Source organism: Euprymna scolopes, chromosome 4, assembly GCF_053919585.1.
Source record: "Euprymna scolopes isolate OS-2025 chromosome 4, ASM5391958v1, whole genome shotgun sequence".
Lineage (NCBI taxonomy): Eukaryota > Metazoa > Mollusca > Cephalopoda > Sepiida > Sepiolidae > Euprymna > Euprymna scolopes.
This window is the reverse complement of record NC_136485.1, coordinates 18,800,739-18,824,139: the sequence shown is the minus strand read 5'-3', so window position 1 is coordinate 18,824,139 and position 23,401 is coordinate 18,800,739. Positions and strand designations below refer to the sequence as shown.

At 32.3% G+C, this 23,401-nt stretch overlaps 1 protein-coding gene across 5 annotated transcripts in view; it reads left to right on the top strand.

Moving 5' to 3' along the window:
* Positions 1-13,452, top strand: part of LOC145266936 (uncharacterized) — a 268,235-nt gene extending 254,783 nt beyond the window's left edge. For 2 of the 5 annotated variants that reach the window (XM_080122778.1, XM_080122762.1), the window contains 2 exons: positions 5,755-5,811; positions 12,504-13,452. In XM_080122778.1, the coding sequence (XP_079978904.1) occupies positions 5,755-5,811; positions 12,504-12,619 (173 nt within the window). In that variant the 3' untranslated portion in view covers positions 12,620-13,452. Of the gene's footprint in view, positions 1-5,745; positions 5,812-12,503 lie in introns of all 5 variants that reach the window. The other 3 variants (XM_080122743.1, XM_080122754.1, XM_080122768.1) reach the window with 2 other exon arrangements.
* Positions 13,453-23,401: the final 9,949 nt, after the last annotated feature.

The window sequence follows — 23,401 nt, the reverse complement described above, 5'->3', positions numbered from 1 at the left end:
TGAGAGACACGGGTGCCAACTTCCAGTGTGTTTAAAAGTTAGTGTCTCCTTTTATGCACCATTATCGAAGACAGTGGTGTAAAAAAAGGTTTTTGTTTTTTTTTTCTTTTATTCACATTCGCCCCGAACAACGCATTTCACCACTTGAACGTAAAGGGCTACTATTTGGAACCATGCCTAGAAAAGATGAACAAGATGTTGGTTTACATTACATTTAAACTTCTGCATATCAGTACTGTCAGAGAAGCAAGTACCAGGAAGGGAATTCCAAAGTCTAGCTGTTTGAGGGAAGAAACTATTAGAGTAAAAAGCTTTCTGGCATTTAGAGACCTCAGCAGTGAAGGGGTGAGATTTTGTTGCTAAGCGTTTGATTGGGGATTTGTACGCTGACGGGGCACAAGTGCAACAAAGCACATTCCATTAAAATATTTCTAAAACAGGCACAGGGATGCAACACTGCGGCGATGGGACAGGGGTTGCAGCTTAGTTGACAAAGTGGGACCTATTAGATTGAAAACTCCTTTTTGGGTGCTATCCAAGTGGGAGAGGCTAGTGGTAGATGCACCAGCCCAGATGTGGCAACAATACTCCATGCATGGATGAATGGTGGCCTTGTAAAGGTACAGGATACTCTCAGGTGTTAGTAGTCTTTTAGCTCGATAGAGGAAACCCACCTTCTTTGCAGCAGCCTTTGCAATGTCCTCAATGTATTTGTTCCAGTTCATATTATTTGTGAATGTTTGAAAGAAGAATTCTCATGGCTTTCATCTACCTTTCCCTGTGAATTCTTCCATCAAAGATTAAGCCTTCGAAGTTATATAATCATTAATAACATAGCAGATGACGTGACAGAACCCGATACTTGAACACAAGTAGGAGCCGCTGAAAATGACAAAATAAGCAAATACACAATAGAAAATATAAAACACACGCATGCATTTAGGTAGCAAAATGCATTTTCTTTTCATGTGCAAGAACAGGTCATCAGTGATGTTGTTCTTGGGATATCAAGGATTTCAAGTCTGTCAATATAAGACTTTCTCTTCCTGTTGATTGATTGGATCCTGATTCCCTCTTTCAGCAATTGACAATTAGGACCAACCTTTGCCTCCATTATCAAATATATATTTAATATATAAAGTAATAAACTTTTGTTGATCTGTCTATTATAAAAAGCAAAGTTTAGTATTTAATTCTGCCATACAATGTTATTTTGAATCAGTTTTATTTAAAAACATATTTAGCTGGATCAATATTAAAATTTTCTTAGGGATATAAAGAGAAAGTAGGAGGATTTTTTTCATCTTCAGAAATAACTACTCTGCCTTCTACTTTGACAAACCTAGAACATTTAAAAAGTATTATAAATCGGTAAAAAAAACTTACACACACACACACACACACACACACACACACATATATTTCCTCCAAAAAACCTCTGGCCTTGATGGAGGAGAGACTAAAACTTGCTGGTTTCAAATAATCTGAAATAACAACAAGGGGAGACTTGATTCCAAATATTTCTCATGTTATATCTCCCCTCTTTTGGAAATAGGATATAACTATGAATATCTCCAGTGTGAAATAATCCTTATACACTGAAATTTACTTTATGTATGAAAACTAAAGGATGGAGTACTGCTGCCACATCTGGGCAGGAGCTGCTAAAAACAACCTATCCTGCCTTGACAGAGTACAAAATAGGCTTCGTGGCTTAGTGGGTGATGCCCTTTTCTCTTCCCTGCAACCTCTCTCCCACAGGAGAGACGATGCGAGCCTGTCTTTGTTTTATTGTTACTACCATGGCAGGTGCTCGTCTGAACTCCAATCTCTTGTCCCCCTTCGACAATCTTTCACGATAAACACCCGCCTAGCTGAAACCACTGTCAAAAATTTTCCCCACTCCTTATGTGCCAAAATCAAAACGTAGATTCCATGAACAAAACTTCTTTCTTAGAAGTGCACACCTGTGGAACTCTGTTCCAGTTGTCTTTTTCCCATCTAACTACAACCTGAATGTCTTCAAGTCCAATGTAAACAAATTCCCGATGAACCGCCTCCTTTAGTAAGACACTTTATCAAATCTCCAACACTAACATACTGTACACACAATAACCCTTATCCCCGAGTGGCTTCCGGGCCTTGATAAGTGGTGACTACCTTGTAAGAAAAAAAAAGCGGGGGGGGGGATATAACATTTGAGAAATATTTGGAATCAAGTCTCCCCTTTTTGTTATTTCAAATCATTTGAAACCATAGCAGCAAATTTTAGTCTCCCATCCATCAAGGTTAGAAGATTTGGAGAAATATCAGATATTTTGTAATCTATATGCAAAACTAGGAAAACAAATGGCTATGATTGAAACATTTGATGGCTGTAAAAAGTGCCAAAAATAGGCTCTGGATGATCCCCATAATATGCGACTTTAAGGGCAAATGTCACATAGCCCATTACATTACACAATCCAGGTCATTATTTTTCCAACAAGCTTTCATTTATTAAATTCTGATCGCTGAGATTTGGAACATAAAATTGCCAAAAAACTGGTATATCTATATATGGATATATCTATATTGGTAACCAAATTGAATATTGAAATGTTCATATCTTTGGTTCTATCGGACGAAACTACATGAAAATTTTTGAAGATTATAATGCTATTCTATGGTTAAAATTTTATGACAATTGGTAAAAAAAGAACCTATATTTTTAAACCAATAAAATATGCCTTAATGTGCCTACATTTGTATATATATAGTGTCCTGCAGGCCAGCTTCAGTTTTACTGCTTCAGTTGTCTCGCCTGTGGTCTTGCCAGGCTACTAATAGTAAGTTATGAAAATATATTTATGACAATTAAGCTACACAGAAGCTTTTGTATTTCATTTCCATAGGGAATCATCAGATGATGATTCCCTCTGGAAATGAAATACAAAAGTCTAGCTAACTAACCAATCAGATTCTTGTTATTTCCTCTCGTAGTTCATTGTTTCCATTAGCCAATGGCAGGGATTCTTTCAAACAAAGATTTTATTTTTTTTCTTGGATAATGAAAATATTAACCCATGGGAGGGAATAATAAATCTTCTTGATTAGATAAATACCATGTGTAGATATAAAAACACCTGTTAACACAAATTCCATGCATTTTAACTTTACAATTATCTTCAAGAAGAAAAGGCATAAGCCTTTGCGTAACTTAATTGCATTAAATATTTTCCAAACTTACCATCTAGCTCTACTCATGTATTGAGTACTATTGAAATAAATATTGAAAATCGATACAGAAAATATATTTCCTTATAATATTTTATGTGGATACATGAAATATATATATATATATAAACACACACACACACACACACACACACATAATGGAAATATGGAAGGCCTAATGCTCAACGTTTTGCTCAGGCAGAATAGAAAAAGCTAAAAGTGGCATATAACCAAGCGTTTACACTCTTGATAAAGCCTACACAACAGCTGGGTGAAACTTTGAGTTTCGGTTTTCTACATTTTAATTCACACTGTCAGATTTGCTTTATATTAGCCTCGGTGCCCGGCGTTGCCTGGGTGTTTGGAGGTGTGTTTAAGCAAAAAATAAAAAAAAAATTTTTTAACGTGGAAGTAGGCAGGCTTGAACTCATACTGTGAAGGAGGAAGAGAATGTGAAAAAAATGTGACGCGTTTGCTGTTGCGTCCAGTCCATTGCCAAACCGGAAGTGACGTAGGTTTAAATTAAGGCTAGACAATCGAAAAGAGGGGATGACTTTTGAAAATATTGGCGAGAAAAACGGCCCCTCCCTGTAGAAAAGTTCCCAGTCGAGGGTGAAGGAATTAAAGTTTTTAGCCTATTTTTCGATATTTGTCATTCGAAGGGTCGTATTTCAAAATGATACTGATCGCATGAAAATCCCTCATCTCGGTCGAAAGTTTTAGGCAGACATACAAACATATATGTATACATTTAAAAAGGCAGGTGAGATTTATATTATAGACTAGCGGGGGGTACCCGGCGTTGCCCGGGTGCTTGTAGGTGTGTGTGTTTGGGGGGTGGGTAAAAAAGAACAAAAAGTAAACTTAACCGTGTTTAAATATTAAAGAAAAAAACGATAAAAAACAACGATTTTAAAAATGGGGAAAACAATAAGGGAGGGGGCTTAGTGACAGGTCGTCTCAAACCCGGAGCCTTGAAGCCCATAGGCTAAGCCTGAACAACTGCACTACCGCGACAGTCAATGTAAGAGCGATTAAAAAGTGAATGTAAAACATCACACCATTCCGCAGTTTTTAATGAGGTCAAATCGTTTTACTGCGGGATAATTGACGGTGACGTTTACATCCGGTTCGAATCCAGTTTCGCTGTTTTTATACTGAAAAGTGAAAGCAACATGCGGCGATCCAAATATATGGAATATTTATCTTTTGAAAGTCGGCCAAATTAAATAGACAGGCGACCTCCAGTGTTAACTTGTAGATATTATCATTTAGACGTGATATAAAAAGTTTTAAGAAGTGAGTCAACCGATCGCTTCTCGAAAAAAAGCCTTTCTCGGACATACACAAAAAGTGAACATACATACATACACACATTTTTGCTTTTATATATATAGATCAGCAGATGTATTCGGCGTTGCCTGGTATTAAATGTAACATTAAATTCCTTTAAAAATAGAAAGAAACTTAGACATGGGCATGCGAGTATTATGTTTTTTTTTATAAACAGTTCACTTCTTGTAAGTAAAAAAAAAAAAAAAAAATACTCAAGCTGAGATCAAAACCAAAATCTAAAGACAGCGAGTCAGGTATGATACCCATGAAGCCAACTTGCTGTGATTTTTAAAAAGTGTTTTCAAACCTACTTATTCCATGCATAGTGAAAAAGTAAGAAAACAGATAAAAATCCGATGACCTCCAAATGCTAATTGTTCAATTGTGACCCCTTAGCAGCTCATATTTCCACATGTCTGAATACCCTGTATACTAAATTTCAAGTCTGTAAATCAAAAATTCATTGAGTATATAGGTTGAGATTTGTCATCACACACACACATTCTCACTTATATGGTAAATAAATCTATATATCCATAAATGTGTGTGTCCTGTTATACTTCAATCTCTCAATTACTGCAACATACTCTAATTGTAGATCGCTCACACACAGTATCGTCCAAAACTAAGGGACAAAATTTTAAAACCTAATATTTGTTAGAAATAACAACTGTGAGAAGCTGAAATTTTGACAACTGGTAGTCGTTATCATCCATAATAACATACTAAAATTTGAATCATTTGCAAAGGATAGAAAAAGAAGTACAACAATGATTTATTTATTTTTAAAATAGGAACGTCCAAAAGTAAGGGACAAAATTGAGGAAAACAATGTAAACAGCCAAAAAACAATAAAAATACATTTTAATTTGTTAACTTTTTTAATGGATCAAATAAAAGGTTAACTTGTGCTTAAAGTCTTTCCTTTCACTGCTTACAGTTAGAATTCCTTCAACTTAACCAACAGGCAAAAATTTAAATGTAATGTGAACAAACGTTTTGTTACACAACTCCTCACTTAAAATAGCCCTATTAATCTGGGCCGTAATCACAGTAGCCCATGTTTGAGAGTGAATAAAAGAAAAAAAAAATGCAATTCACAAGAAGTCACATCACATGCACGATTTCACCGTACATACAGATAATACTAACCCCTAACCCCCCAATAATTGAGGCGTCTCTACATGTTTTCAGTCTTTTCAGATTGGACAGAAAAGGCGAAAATGGCTGAACTTGAACGTCTTCAAGAGGAAAATAGAGGTTGGTTGTTTTTTAATTTATTTCCAGCTTATAGTTTCATTTCTTTTGCTTCTTATTGTGCATTGTTGTAATTTTTAAGGCAACAACTGGTGTACGAGCAAATTTTATTTCAATCTGGTTATTCTTTGGAAGGAGTTGGTCTACTACGGGAGAGTTGTTTTGCAGAAAGTACAACAGAAATAAATGAAGATAAAAAATGATGAAACTGAAATCAAAGGCAAGGTTGACGTCATACCAAATGACCCCTTTTGAGCTTCTGGAAATGCCGAATCCCAATGAAAATGGACAAACGATGCAGTTTCATGCCTTAAGATATGTATATTAGAATTGAGCACTATGGAAAACCATTATATAGACATAAACATCAAGTTTTTGAGTAATATGAAAAAAGAGCTCCAAAAAGGTATGTTTTTTTTAAACTCTAAAAGTCCCAGAGGGATGCAAACCAGAATTTTGCCAGGGTCACCCATACTGAACACACTTAAGAACAATAGCCTCCATATTTTGGCTAAGTTTCAGAAAAATCTAATGGATGGATCAAACGCTATGGGGCAAAAAGTGTAATTTTTGGCCATTTTTGGCCATTTTTTACCTCTTTTCAGCTCCTGGGGACACCAAATTCCAGTGTAAATGGGAAACAGTGAAGTTTCAAGCCTTAACACATGTATATATTGAGTTGACTACCGTAATAAACCGCTAAGTTTTTGTTGAGAAATATGAAAAATGAGCCACAAAAAGGGGCGTTTTTAGCACTAAAAGTCCCCGAGGATGCAAACCAGAATTTTGCCAGGGTCACCAATACTGGATTTATATTAAAAACATTGGACTCCATATTTTGGCCAAGTTTCAAAAAAATTCTAATGCATAGATCAAGAGTTATGGGGCAAACATGTCATTTTTGGCCATTTTGGGGCATTTTTGACCTCTTTTGAGCTCCTGGGGATGCAACGGGAATTTTGGCAAAAAGATTTTTTTTTTTCGCTGTGCATATCTATTTAATGAAATACAATTTGTGCAAAATTTCAGGAAAAACTAATGGACGGTTATCTGGCAATAGTCTGGATGCACGGATGCCACTGAAAACATAGGCCCCTTTCCGATAAATCGGGGGGGGGGGGGACCAACATGGATCAGATTAAAATATTAAGAACATTTTTAGACTTCAGAAGTGAACCAACATTGTAGACCTTTGCTATGCTGAACACATGAGTTCCGACTAATTTCTCTGTCAACCATTCTGTGCACACCGTGTTTAAAAGAATCACAGAAGTTTAGTGTTGACACAAGTTAAGCTGAAAGTCTTCGATCGGTGTATTTCACTGTTGAATTATCTAAAAAGAAGTTTGTGTTACTTGTTTATATATTTTAATACTATTTCAAGTAGTTAAAAATATAGAAACGTGTGTGTGTATATATATAGTAATCCACATTTAATGATACCAACTCTTATGTCTAGAATTCTTATTCCAAAATCAATCCGTTATCTTATTTTGATTCAATAAAATGTCTAAACTCAAAGGGTCTTAAAAAATAAATTGAAATTCAGGGAATTTTGCTTAATTTGTATCTAATAACTATGGATAAAAAATTAATGCAAATCTGAAATATTTGGATTTTTAAATGAGAGATTGTACCCCTATTATACCCCATAAAAACATTTTAAAATTCTTCAAAGAAACTAAAATTTGGAAAATATTAATTAATCTCTAATATCCATTGTTAAAATTAGAAAACAAATCTTCCACCTTCCTTTTAAGCCTTTTTGCATGAAATTAAACATTGCTCAGATTTGGATTTCCTTGTTTCAAACTTCATAATAATCGGTTAATTAATCTAGAAACATACTTCTTATGCAGAGAGTGATCCGGACGTAACTCACCGGACGCTCGGCTTGCCCCGTAAAACGACGTCAACAGCCGGAGTTAGCCGAGCGTCGGCGAGGAAAAGCAAGCCGAGCGTCGGCGCTGAAAACATAACAAGAAAAGAGAAACCTACCTTAATGTGAAATTTGTTAAAACTTTTATTTACTGTAACGGAAAACAATTTTTTTTTGTATTTTTTTTTTTTTTTTGTAAATGTAAAGTGTTTTGTATATACAAGAAACTTATGTTTTTTTTTTTGAAGAAGAAGAAGAAGAAACAGCGAAAAAAAGGTAACAAGCAAAATTTGTTTTTTTTACAAAACATGTTTGTTTTTTTTTTTTTTTGTTTTTTTGTTTTTTTTTTTTAGGGTTAGGGTTATTTTTTTTTATTTTTTTTAAGAATAAACAGCGAAAAAAAAAGGTAACAAGCAAACTTTTTTTTTTTTTTTTTTTTTTTACAAAACGTTTTTTTTTGTTGGGTGGTTGGTTAAGGAAAAACCTGGTAAAAGAAAAATGTGAGGAATATTTACTGTTTGGAATGCCCACAAATATATCAATTTCAGTATAACTGCAATTGTCAGTCTAGATTTGCAAAAGAATGTCCCCGTCCTTATAGAGGTAAAGGTCCTGCATTTGCCATCCTGGCACCTCCATGTATAGCCATCGCTGACTTTGGTCCTCGCTATGAGAACGCAGCTATGTCCGCATGAGGGACAGGTTTTCTTTTTTGCAAGCAAACTCCTTTCCTGACAAAATTCCAGGACACCCGCTACTGTTTGCAATTTTTCCGACAAATATGTTAAGTTCATATTTCCTTCCATAGGTACGCAATTTTAAGGGTTGTTAAATAAATCTGAAATTGTAACGGTTGTTGTTAAATAAATCTGATTCTGTACTGTTTTACTTTCTTTTCTTCTTTTTCCTTATTGTCGTCTGCTGCTTTGAATTTTTTTTCTTGCGTCGCGCACGCGCGTAGCGTTGACAACCGTCGAACTACTACATCGGCGATGCTCGTTGAAAACCGTCGAACTACATCGCCGACGCTCGGCTAACTCCGGCTGTTGACGTCGTGTTACGGGGCTAGCCGAGCGTCCGGTGAGTTACGTCCGGATCACTCTCTGCATAAGCACCAACTTTAAAGATAGATTTTCGTTTGCAGTAACTATTCAATTTAAATTCCAATTCAGATAGTTTCAATTTTTCTACTATTTTACAATCAATTTTCGTTGCGCCCATGTCGAAGGCGTCTATAGTCAATCCACAAAATTGATGCATGACCTATTATAGATACCCCTATCCTTTTTAATTTGTAAACTGAAGCTGTTTATCTAGAATGGAACTAGTGCAATCCATACCCTTTTAAATTGCAAACTTACATGTAGACATTAGTTTACTTATATTTTAGAGAAATCCAACGACTTATTTGCAAGAACATAATGGTAAACGGCTGTTGTGACAATGCAAATTGATTTGCTACAGTGACTGAAAGAAGCAGAGACCATTGGAAATTGGATTTTTGAGAACCTCATCTGTTTCTACTGATGCAGGATCACAGCTAATGATTCCTGTAAAAGCCCCTAATAAGAAAGGCAAATAATGATTGAAGCTACCAGAAATAACACAATCTGAAACTCCCCTCCAAATATGGTGGTCCCAGTCTCAGTTGATACTGTACATAATCATGAAGGATCAAGAAGAATGGGAGGAGGGAGAGTACCAATGAAACCTCCACTATAAAGGGGGGGGGGTACTAAAACCCTATGGAGGCTTATTAACATACAAATTTCAGATAAATGAAACGATCATTATCAATAAGAAATCAATAGTAAATAGCTGTTGTGATAACGCAAAGGGAGTAGAGAGTGAACATGGGGTTTCAGCAGCCTCGTAACTCTCACTTTTGTCCTTTAGTCCTCACATTCCATGAACGATGTTTCTGACAAAGGGGGAAGAATTGCTATACTCTGGATCACAATCTATTTATCTAACACTTATTGTTGGCAAGTTTTTGACCTTGAATTTTTTTTTTTTTAGCTTCTTACATCAAGTGGCTTCATGCCTTGTTTGGAGCGAAGTTCATTTAAAAAAACTTATTGAAAGAAGTGGAGAATGCTAAAAATCTAGGAAAACTCGTTGTCACTCAGATTCCAGGCACCACCACTGTAAACAATTATTGAAAATGATTCCTGTGAAAAATCCTATATAGTAACAATAATAGAAAAATGTGAAAACATCTGGAAGAATATTGTCGTTACTCCAAACTAGTGACATGCATAAAAGGGAATGGACAATAGAGCGATTGTCTCAGGTATTCAAATAAATAAGGGAAGAGGGTATCCAATCATATTAAAACTATAGTTCTTTTTCAGTACTAGGACTTATACTTGCGTCATTGGTGCATACACTCAAGGAGTTGTTCCAAGGGATCACCACCTTTACATGCTGGCTGTTTACAGATATGACTAACAAAGGTGGTGATCTATATACAACTATAAAATTGCGTTTTTTTCTCACTCTGACATTGATATCAAAAACTATTTAGAAATTATTAAAACATAATATACTCACTCATGGATATGTGAGCGACTTCTGAAGATTAACTAATTTGCATATTCCTTTAAAAAAAATGAGTGTTTATTATTCATTTTTTATTAGATCACTTGTTTAATTTAACTATTACGTTGCATTCTTTTTATGCATAGCTTCTACATTGTGTATAACAGCATAGAATTTAGGATGAAAATGTTCTAGCAAATAGACATGTTTATATATATATATATATAAAATTGAACTTGTCTGTGTGTGCATACGAAACGTTTCTACCAAACTCCTCTCTGAATTTTTGGTCTACATACTTGAAACTTGACATATAGGGTATTTGGATCTCGGGAACACTTTCGATTTCCTTTTTAGCATGTAAAAACAGGTGCTAAGAGGTGAAAGAAAAATTGACCTTGGCAAAAGTAAATCAGCTAACTTCTGAGTATTCGTACATATACATTTTTAACTTGAAATCGCTTAATTTTTAACTTTTTATACCCATCTGGAAATCGCTCAGACGGTAATGACGAAGGCTGAATTGCTAAATAATGATCAAGGCTGGAGCTCTGAATGTTTTGAGTTCAATTCCAGTTGATGTCAGTTTTTTTTTTTTTTTTTTTTTTACTTTTGAAATCGTTACTATATATATATATATATATATTGGATACAATATAATAATCAATAGAAAATTTTCTCTGTAATAAATATGAAACCTGCATGAATTAAAATATCATATTTAAGCGTATTTTACGACTGAGCAACGCCAGGAAGTCCTACTAATTTGAAATAAATAGGCTGAAAGTATGCAAGGGAAGTAACTCCTAACATTTTATTTAAATGTTAAAGATTTTCATAAATTCCTTGGTTTGAAAATCGAGAGATTATCACTTTGAACTACGGGCTTGCAACACTTCACAATGGCGTCGTTATATATGACTAGCAGGCACCTGGCGTTGCCTGGTCACAAAATACGCTTAAATACATTTTAATTTATGCAGATTTCATATTTATTTTTATAGAGCCAATACTCTATTGCTTATTATAATGTACCCAATATATAGTAATGATTTCAAATATATATATATATATATATGACTTGGATGCCATCAGCTACAAACCAAAATATGTAGCCCTCCAGCGTTATTGATTGTCATCTGAGCCACTAACAAATAGATATCAAAACTCTAAAAATAAACGTATATTGATATTAACGTATAAATGTATATTCGTCTATGTGTAGTGAAGAAAGAAGCACTTTAAGTCGACTTACACCTGACAAGTTCTAATTTTGTCAATCTTAAACCCCCCCCCCCAACAACTATTTTTACCAACTAAAACCCAAATCGAATTTGGTCCACAGGGTTGAATTCCCTATATATCAGGTTTCAAATCTGTAGACCAAAAATTGACAGATGAGTTCTTTTATATATATGACATAAAGAGTTTTATAATTCACTGAAGACTTGGAATGTTTATCTAAGAGCAATAGGTTTATACTTTTTCAATCTAAGGGAAATAACTCTGATTTTTATCTATTTTAAGGGAGATAAGCAATATTTAAAATACAATGTTTAATTCAAAATAAACCATAAAAACATCAAAGATCTTATGTTCATGTGATTTGAGGATCTAAGCCCCCCCCCCCTTCAATGAAAATAATTGAAGCCTGGAAACAAATGTCTCCCCAAGGGAGATAAAGTTGATTCCAACACTGGCATTAAAAATCCACAAAATATTTACATGTAAAGAGAATTTCTGTAGTGAAACCTTCCCAGTTTATGTAATCTTTGAATCTGTTAAACAAATATCATCCACAATTGAAAGATTCTCAAACATGAAACTGAAGTTATTCAATCATTTCTAGTTGAAGTGTGAAAAATAATGGACAACCCTTGATTAAAAAAAAAAAAAAAAAAAAAAAAAAATTTTTTAACGTGTAGTGAGAAAATTTGAACTTTTGCTTAACTTTCTGAATGAAGAAAACAAGTAAAAAAAAAAAATCGAAATAAATAAATGAAAAATGACTCCTCACGTAGTAATGTTTCTACCCTAAATTCAGCATGTCCAAATTGATGAAACCCGGGTACACTCTGACACTGTAATATAGTTTTTTATATAAAATATTTGATATTAGCTCTTGTGAAACCTACAATTAAGCATGTTATTGTTTTATTTTTTTCAACTTGTTATACATGCTTTAGATTTTGTTCTAAAAAACTGTTGACTTTATATTAACTGTTGCCGCTTCATTATTTAGGTTTTGTAAAATTATGTTTTTGTTATTTTTCAGAATTAAAACTGCAGAATGCCGACATGAAAGCGTACATTGATAAACTCTTAGCTAAAGTTCTCATCCATTGCCCAGATGCATTGGCTGCTGATGGCGATCTTAGCCCACCAAAATAATCACCTTTATCGGTTTTATTTTTTAATACTCAAATTCTTTACAAAAAATCTTTGATTCTCGTCCAGAATTCAAACATAATTAAAAAAACAAATTAAAAAACCTCATAAAAAAAAAATTCAGAAAATCTTTGTACCCATCACAGAATAAAAATATCATATTCCAAAAATCACAAATTATTATGTAGTTATTTTTAAAACATAAGAAAATCAAATTTTATCAGGAAGCAAGACATTGTTTTAATCCTCCATTTCAAAGTGAAACAACTCAATTCGAACTACCGAGATTTTAAAATTAAAATTAGCCTTCTAATGTCTATAGTATACTATGAATTGCTAAAACTCATAAAAAAATTATTTTCTATACATAAAAAAAACTACTTGATCAATTTAAATGATTTTTGGAATATTACATTTTCGTTCTATGACGAGCATGTACAGCAAAGATTTTTTCTATATTTTTATTTTTAATTAGAATAAACTCTGGATTTGTACCAAATATTTTTATGAAATTCTTAAATAACCCCACCAAAATCTTTAAAAACATCCTAAAAATCTAAGCCTTAACTAAAAAAAAAACTGTATTATATTTCATATCTAATTACCTTTTTTACATTTAAATATATTTGTATACAAAACGGGCACTACTGCTCTTTTATTTTTTAACTTGAAAAATATTTTTTCTTAATTATTAACATTTTTTTTTACTTAATTGCTACATGTCTATATTCAAGACATTTCTTGTAGTGTGATTAGTCTATTTGTATATAATTAGCTATAAATTATGTTGTAATTTTTATAAATGTTAAAAAGACTATTAAAAATGAAAAAAAATATTTTCTTTATTTCGATTTCGTTTCTTGAACGGCCAATGAAGAAAGTGTGTTGATTTATTTTCTTCACACTGTTATGAGGTCGTCTTTATTTTTCAAACAGTTTACGATGTGGTATTAAAATGGATCCAGTTGTAGAATTCAACTGGTTTGAACTGCTCCTCATAAACCGCTTACTAAAAATTGTTACATTTTATAAAAATTGGTTCCTTCGTTATGTATTGAGTTTTTGAGATGAGGATCGATAATTTGTATCATTCGGACTACTATTCTCATCTTGGTTGTTATTTTCACAATGTTTCTAATGATGTAACCTCTAGCCTTCAATTCCTATTACAGGTGATAACTCATGATTGACAGAACATGAACAATCTACTGTTGTGGATTTAATACAGGGTTTAGTTCAAAATTCCGAAAAGTTACCAAATTTGAGAGAAAGCTTAACCTCAAGGTCAGAAGTTATATCGGCCAGTAGTAGTTCGAATAATTCAAAACATCCAAATGGTTCCTTACTTGTTTTTAAATGAAACCTTTTTTTTTTTTTTTATACAACACATTCGTTTGTTTGATTGTTAAAGGTTTTGAAGACGCTGTTTTTTATTCATAGAAAGTAAAAAAATTGTTTTATTTAATGATGGAATAAAAAGATCTTGAAGAAAGATAGGTCTGTCCCACAATGCATTTATACTTGGGAATTTTCGGATTGTCTGATGTTTGAAAGAGATGGGGAAAAAGTATAGAAATAAAAGAAAAATTATTTTATTGGAATTGGCAACTATGTTTCTGCCGTTTCTTTTTTGTTTTAATTTTTTGGAATTTGTTTTCAAACTTTTGAAAATTTATTTATTTTTTTTTTTTTTAGAATTACGTTTTATCTTGCATTTTTATTTTTTTTAATCATTTTGTAATCTATTTTTTCTTTTTTAATTTTCTGTTATCTCATTAAAATGAAATATAAAGTTAAAAAAATGAGCATCTTTGACACTTTTCTTTTGCTTAATTATTTCTACCAACGAAAAAATTGTAAACAGGGAGAATATTAGTTATTTTTTTTTTTATTATTATAGCTTTTAAATTTAAAAGAAAATGGCAAAAACTAAATTCCCAATGCCATAGAATTTCTTATATGGAATGTTTTTTGTAGTATTTACATTTTGAAGTTTACAATGAATAAATACTTTATTCCTGTCAAGAAATGACCGATTTTAGATGAGTCGTTAGGAATTTTCTAAAACAAATTTGTTTATGACTAGCAGTGCTATCCGACATTTCTGGGGTCGGATGTTACTTTATTTTCTAAATAGATTTCGTATAGTTGTCACACGTGAAGTAAATCTTACTGTGAAAACAACTAATCAAGGAAAAACTCAATAAAATAAATAAAAATAATAAATAAATGAAAAAAAACTAAAAAAAACTGTGAGATACGTTTCACATTTAAAAAAAAAAAATAAATTAATCCATTCTCTTAATATGTAAATACATGTCTGTAGACTTAATATTTTTCTGATTAAAATATGAAGCAAGAACAAGTAATTCATATTTTTTTAATTGAAAATATTTTTAATTATTATCAGTTAAGATTAAGCCTCTCTATCTTTGCTCTTAAAAATAAATTTGCATATATGATTATTGAAGTGACTTGAACACACGTACATTTGTATTCATTATATAGATGAACATTGTAATTATTGCCAATTAGCATTGGCTAACACTCATTCGAGAGCTGAATGGTCAGATAGGTTAACAAGTTCAGAATTTGATGAGGTAATTCATTTAATAAAACTAATATCTAGGAAGAGAGGCAGTTGATTTCTTACAAAAAAAATTTTTTTTAGTTTGCAACTTAAAACTATGAAAGTAATATTTCAAACATTTCATTGTTATTACAAAAAAATAAACTGATTTTGTTTTTCTTTTAAAGCCATTATTTAAAACAAAAAAAAACATTCAAAAGGTATCCTGATTGATGATGTTGTATTATTCAATACTGAATATTTTTTGTTTTTTTTTGTCATTTGTGTGAAGTAAATGGGAGCTTAATTGTAAACATTTCTAATATATAAACAAGATAGCTGAAAGGTGAAAATCTCTTGAGAGCTCTATCATCTTGTCAGAAGAAAATCGATAGTGTATAATGAAAAATAATATTGGTGAAAATAAAGAGCAATAGGGAATTTTAAAGTGCCAAAAGACGATTAAAATAAACAATTTAATTTCATAAATGTGTAGAAGATAATTAAAATGGCACCGTGTGAAAAAAAAAACAAAACAAAAAAACAAATGAAATGCCAAGAAGTGTACTCTGCATAACTAGCATCACTGACATTTAAATAAACAATATTACTGTTGCGAATGTAAGGCAAACTATCCTTGTGAAAAGGAGGAAAGACAGGTCTCATAGTATATACCAAATGCAAGGGGACAGAGTAAAAAAAAGGCTGTTTATTCTATTTTACACAATAATCCCCTATGCCTGGTAATTTAAATTACTGGTCTGTATGTGACTGGTCTCCATTTGCGGCAAAACCATGAAGGATCGGCTTAATTTGTACGTTGGTACATAAAGCCCTCATGATTTATTCATCAGGTAGACTAGACTCCGAACTAGTAAGACCAAGGAAATATTTATTAATGTTTATCTAAAAGACTGTATTAATGATTGCAGATTTCAATCCCTTTTTAAATGCATCATAGATAACAGGACACGGTTTTGATTGTAACGTTGATTTCTAGTCTTTATTATCTTTACAAACTACTTGGTACTAAGTTTGTGAACAACATTGATGTAGACAAAATGAATTTCTTTGAAAGTTTTAACATTTAATATGCTAACACTATTTACATTAATATTTTCTCTTTGTCTTTTGTGCTTTTAACTACAAACTTATCTTAATCATGTGTATTTTGTTTTTCTTTCTCTTCTTCCATTGACCTCCACACTAACAGTATTTTTCTTTTATCTGTTCCTTTCTTGGATTTAACTCTTGAGTGATTCCTCTTTGATAAAAATGCACAAAAGAAATTTGTAAAAATATAAACTTTTAGTAATGTTGCTGTCGTTTAACGTCATATCTATTCTATTTATGAAAATATTTGTGCGTTAAAGAAATGGATATGTTAAAAGAAAGAATATTCAAATAACATTTTGATAAGGGTTAAACTTTTTGTGGAATCTGAAGACCTGATTAACATTTAAATTAAAAAATGTCAGTGAAGAATGTATTTTACAACATAAACATTGAAATAATTGTTATTCTAAAAATTTAGAATAATTTTCGATTTATTAAATGCATTTGCTATTTTACAGCTGTAAGCAACATAGTATTACAAAAACAAAAATCTAACAAGTTTTTTTTATGACTAGACTTCATGTTTTTTGTAGCTTTCATTTTAAGACGAAATTGTAAATATGACTTTGAAATTTATTTTCTAAAAGAAAAAAACAATATATTTCCATCTAGTCAACACTAGTTGAATACTGCTATATATATATATATATATATATATATATATATATATATACTATCTGTATATACTTGATATTTCTGGGAATGCTATGAAATTATTTTAGATTTTTAATGTTTATTTATGGGCACATTTTAAAACTAACATTAATTGTAAGGAAGATAACTTATCAAATTATTCAATGTAGAATGAGTTATCTCCCTTGCGGATTTTAGTTTACTATCTAAAACTGTTTTATAATATCAGTATTTTGGATCGAACTAAAGAATTAAAAAATATTGTAATAGAGTAAGTTATTATATTGCCAATAACATGGTATAACAATAATAAATGATGAAAATTTCCCAAGTTTGGTTTATAATTAAATGCTATTGGGACTTGACACGATAAATGTAGAGATAATAAAATATAGGTACCTTCAACGCGCGCAATTGTAATTTAATATTATCCTAACCTTTTTACCATTTAATAGAAAAAGCTTCAAATAAACTAATATTTTAAAAATAATTTTTACAAAAATAATGAAAATGCGAGACAAAAATCGTATTTACATTATCGAAACTTTAAAACAATGTGACGTTTTTTAAGCCGTTCATACAACCATGTTTTAAAAATCTAGTAAAAATGAAATAATATTTTCCTGAAATTTTCGATATTCGATCATTATCAAATAAACTTACGTATTAAAAGTAGGTTTCGTTAAATATATTAGCGGAAATATATATATTTTTAGGTGCTCCCCCCCCCCCATATTTCATGGTCCGAAAACTAAGCAAAATAAATGTGGGTTGATAAAAGTTTCAATATTTTTTAAAGCTGAAAAGATCAAATAATTAAAAAATAATCCTGTTATTTGTTTCACTTACCTCAAAGTTGTAAATAAAATTGGGCATAAATTCAATCTTATATTGATTTTATGTCCAATTTTATTAAAAAATCATGTCCAATTTTATTTTTAAAAATTTTGTTATCCCCCCCCCCCCCCAAAAAAAAAAAACACTTTCTGGATAATTTTTTTTCTTGGTAATATAATTATTCGAATTACAACAAAGAAAAAAAATTCTAAAAAATAATTATTTTTAAAAAGCTTTAAATGATATTAAATTCAAATATTACGCGGTATGAAGTTTAAATGAATTTTTTTTAATAACAGGTTTCCAATAATAAAATATATTCATATAAAAGAATATAAGATTGAGATAATAAAAATTATAAATCCAAAATCAACCTTAAAAAAATTCGTTTTGATTTTATTATTTAAATTGATAGAGGGTGGTCCTTATGTTTGGCGCTTTTTTTTTTTTTTTCAAAAAATGTACGGAAGCTTGTAAAGAATATTATTTTTAAATACATGTGTCAACAGAAGACGTTAAAATTAATTTTATTTTATTAACTCTAGTCTGTGTAGTTTTTTTACAAAAAGTTTTATATTATTTTTTATCAATAGCAAAAAAAAAAAACGTTACTCCATTAATAATTATAACGCGAACGCTTATCCATAGAAATTAACACAAACACACGAAATGATGACGTTACCATTAAAATGTGTACTACTGACGTTTTACACATCGCTGTGGAGGTACCTAATAAAATATCGAATTAGTTTAACAAAAATATCTATGAATAGAGAATATATTACATATGATACAATACTATAAAATATTTCGATTAGATATTGATACTGCCGGTTTCAAAAGGTATAGAAAATTTTACCCACTCGGGTCAATATTATCTGTTAATGAGTAGTCTTATTTTTCAAATAAAATGTAGTGATGATGCATTATAGTTTCAATAACATGATACGACGACAAATGTAAACTGGCTAAGCAAAATTAAAGTTTAACATGTCGGCTTATTTGCTATTTAGGTACAACTTTTAAAATCTCACCAACTAACTTTATATGTTAGATTTATTTATTATATAAAATGTGTTGAGTGATTAAGTCAGAATGATACGTTTTGCTTTGTATTTTTTATTTATTTATTTATTTTTTTTAAATTAGAATCTCCAATAAGAAACGATATATTTTTTTAATGCATTCAATAAGAATGTGAAGGTAACATTCAATATTTCTTTTTAATCATTGAGAAAAAAAAAAGGATGAAACAAAATAATCCTTGTTGAAAAGAGAATTTTTGTTATTTTTTAAAAAATAAAAACATTTTTAACCAACATTTGTTTTTTTTTTCTTTTATCACTCCACTCATAGTTATCTGCTCAGTACTTAGATAAGTGATGTTTTGTGAACACAAGATTTTTTTTTTTGTTCTCTTAAATGTATGAACAAATCTTCTGGCTTGTCCATTAGATCAAGGATGGTATGGAAAGATAGTTGTATGTTCAATTGTTAGAGATTTGCAAAAATCTTTACATACTCGCCATGAATTTTGTTCCACGTGACAATCATTTCACAGACACCGAATACAATTGCAATTTTTATTGGCCATGTTTAGTAAGAAAAATGAGTATAGACTCAATTTCCATGGACAATAAATTCACCCCACAAGAAAACTACAAGTGGGTGCTACTTATTTGAAATTAAACTATTTTCAAAAACTAAATTATAGAAAAAAAATCTTTATGTGCATACCCATTACAGAACTAAGATATCATATTCCAAAATATCATGTAAATTGATTAAATTTTTTTAATAGAAGTTTTTATTACAATTTTTAGCTATTTTGATGATATGGCTGGTTTGGATCTTGATAGTTTCCCTTTATAAAACATTGCAGAGCAAAACAAAGTTTTGCTTTATGATAAAATTTGATTTACTTAAAAAAAAACAAAAAAAAACTACTTCATCAATGTGCATAATTTTTGGAATATGAGAGCTTTGTTTTTTTTTTGTTTTTTTTTTTTAAGATTTTTCTATTTTTGGTTTACAAAAACCAAATTTATACTCCTATCAATTTTTCAAATCTTTTGTGTATTAATATTCATATTAAAAATTAATATATAGGGTATTTGAATCCATGTGAAACTTTATATTTGGGTTTTAGCTGAGGAAAATTGGTGCAAATGTGTGAAAATTAAAAAAAAAAAAAAAAAAAGGAATTTGCAAGGCGAAGGTCGAATAACAGCATTACAAATATGCATGCATTACATAATAGCTATTGGTTCATGTTTTAATTTTAAATGTCTTCATAATTCAGGCATTAACATCAAAGGAAAAAGTAAATTGTAAGCTAAGCATTTTGGTTTAGATTCTGTGGTGGCACACTGTGTTTTTGTTTTTTAATTTTTAAATTATTACTTCTTTTTTTTTTTAAGGTGGTCACCACTTATGAAGGCCCAGAAGCCACTCAGGGATAAGGGTTATTGCAAGTACAGTACCTTAGTTTGGAGATTTAATAAAGTGTCTACTTAAGTGGGCGGTTCATCAGGAATTTGTTTACATTGGACTTGAAGACATCCAAGTTGTAGTCAGGTGGAAAGCAGGCAGACGGAACAGAGTTTCACAGGCATGCAGTTCTAAGAAAGAAGCTTTGTTCATGGAATCTACGTTTTGATTTAGGCACAGATAAAGAGTGGGGAAAATTTGCGACAATGGATTCAGGTAGACGGGTGTTTTTTGTAAAAGATTGGCGGTGGGGGGGGGGACCAGAGATTGGAGTTCAGACGAGCACCCACCATGGAAATAACGATAAAAAAAAGATAAGCTTGCAACGTCTCTTCTGTGGGAGAGAGGTTGCAGGGAAGAGAAAAGGGCATCCCCCACTAAGCCACAAAGTCTATTTTGTACTCTGTCAGGGCTGTTTTTAGCAGCTCCTGTCCAGATATGGCAGCAGTATCCTTAGACGTACTTGGCTTTTATATAGATAGAAAATTGCATTGGTAGTGAGATATCTTCTGGAGCGGTAGAAGGATCTCACCATCTTTCCAGCGACCCTGGCAATAGACTTGATGTACGTGTTCCATTTCAGATCAGGAGTGAAGGTCAAGCCCAGAAGCTTGTCAAAACAGGAGGCTTCTCCTAGGCAAGAGCCATCCATTTCAATTGATGCCAGATGGGGATCAGAGCATTGATGATGTAAAGATAGGAGTTTGGTTTTAGATGCATTAAAGGTAATCAGCCACCTCTTCCCCCACGCGCTTGAGATCAGAGGAGAGAGAATCAGAGAGAACTTTGTTATTTACAGCCTTTGATGTGTTGCCATAGATGGTTGTGTCATCAGCATAGATGTCAACGTATGATTTAAGTATGTGTTTAGGGAGATCATTGATGTAGATCAGGAAGAGAGTTGGGTCCAAGATGGACCCTTGAGGGACACCAGCATTAATACTGCAGGCCTCTGATTTTTGTCCATCGACCACTACTCTTATGAGCCTATCGGAGAGAAATGATTTAATGATAGAGAAAACATTTCCAGTTATACCGTAGCTGGAAATCTTGTGAAGTAGACCCTTATGCCATACCTTGTCAAAGGCCTTTGATATGTCAAGAGCAAGTGCCCTAGAAAGGAAGCCTTTGTCAAGAGATTCACTAATCCTGTGAGATATAACCGTTAGCACATCTGCGGTAGATCTTGCATAACAGAAACCATATTGCGTGTCACTAAGGTCATTTCTGCTGAGGTGGTTGACTATTTCTCTATTTAATATGGATTCCAGCAACTTACTCATAACACACAGGAGACTTATTGGTCTGTACTGACAGGGAGATGACTTATCACCTGAATTCTTAAATACAGGGCATACTGATGAGGTTTTCCAGGGTGTTGGAAAACACTTCTCCTTAAGGCAGCGCTTAAAGAGTTTCTTAAGTATGGGAGCAAGTTCTGGTTGAAGCTTTTTTAACACTATAATTGGGATGCCGTCAGGGCCAGTTGTTTTACTGGAATCAAGGTTCTTGATTAGCTTGGTGACCTCATGCACGGATATTTATATGTTACCTAGCTTGTTCTGTGTTATAGGAGGAAATATGGGGAGTTGATGGCCTTTGTCGCATAGGGTAGGAATTAGCTGCAAAGTTCTTGGCAAATAGTTTGGCCTTGTCTGATACTGACGAGATGACCTCTGGTCCATTGATAATGGTTGGGATAGAACGCACACTTCTGTTCAGGATCCTATTTGTTATTTGCCAAAACTGGTGGCAACCAAGCCGCTGATCAGCTACTTTGGATTTAATAGACTGGCCATATAGCTCTCTTGCATTTTTTTTATTACTCTTTACAGTGGTTGCTGGCATTCCTGAAAGCAGCTTTAGTCTCAGTGCATCTATTACGTTGGTAGCTATGGAAAAAGTGATTTCTGTGTGCGATGGCAGCAGCATATTCAGGGGAGAACCATGGCTGGCTGTTAGGTTTTTGTTGGAATTTTTTAGATGGTATGAATCGGTCTATGCCTACAATTAACTATTCGGTCAGGTCCGATACTATAGAGGACACATCCTTTTTAAACATGGAATGCAGAGGGAGATCAGATATGAATGTACGGAAGCTATCCCAGTCAGCCATGGAGTATCAGTTTACAGTATGGTGGAGGGGTACGTCTGGGCACTCATTACATTTCATTTTTATTTTAACTGATACGATGGAGATATCCCTGCCACACGGGAAGCCATCTTTTATGTAGGCACATATTCCATACCCATGGCGATCTTGGGGGTCAGATTTAGATGTTAAATTAGAGTATCTGTTAATTATGAACTCATCTAGAGAAGTGGTCGGCCCTAATTCAGTTTCACTTAGAAAAATATGTCCGGTTTCGTCTCCTGTAATTGGGTTTCAACCTCTGGAAGGTTGGAACGTAGACCCCTGATGTTGGAGAAGGAGACATGGTAGTAGGGATCTACGTTGGAAGATGAGGTTCTAGGTTTATTCGAGTTTTTTTTCTGGAGATATTTCATGTTGAGGTTTTGGGATTGGTGGAACCGGTCGGCATACTTGGTTAGAGCAGGATAGAGAGGGAAAGTAAGAGAGGAAAGGACAGGAATTTTGAGTCCAATATGAAATAAATACGAAATCTGCATTAATCAAAGTGTATTTTACGACCGGGTTAAACCTGAGAAATTGGGTAATGTAGTAGAGATATTTTTGAAGCATTGTATCACAGCGATGTTTCATTAGTTATGCCATCATGAGTTTCACTTTGAACGTATAAAGACATTTTTAAAGCGGCTTATTACTACGGTGACTATGTTGATGTTTCATTAGTTAGACCTTGGACATATTGAGTAATGTATTAGAAGTTTTAGAATCGGTATATCACTATTGTTACTATGTTTTTGTTTTATTTGTTAAACCTTCATTAGTAAGCACTCATTGGTTAGACTTTAGACATATTAAATAATGTAGTTGGAACATTTTGGAAGCAGTGCATCACTATCGTGATTATATTTATGTTTCATTAGTTAGTTCTTGGACTTATTGAGTAATGTATTTTAGAGGTTTTGAAATCAGCCTATAACTACAGTGACTATGTTTATGTTTCATTAGTTAGACCTTCATTAGTTTTTTTTAAGAACATTTTTGCAATTAA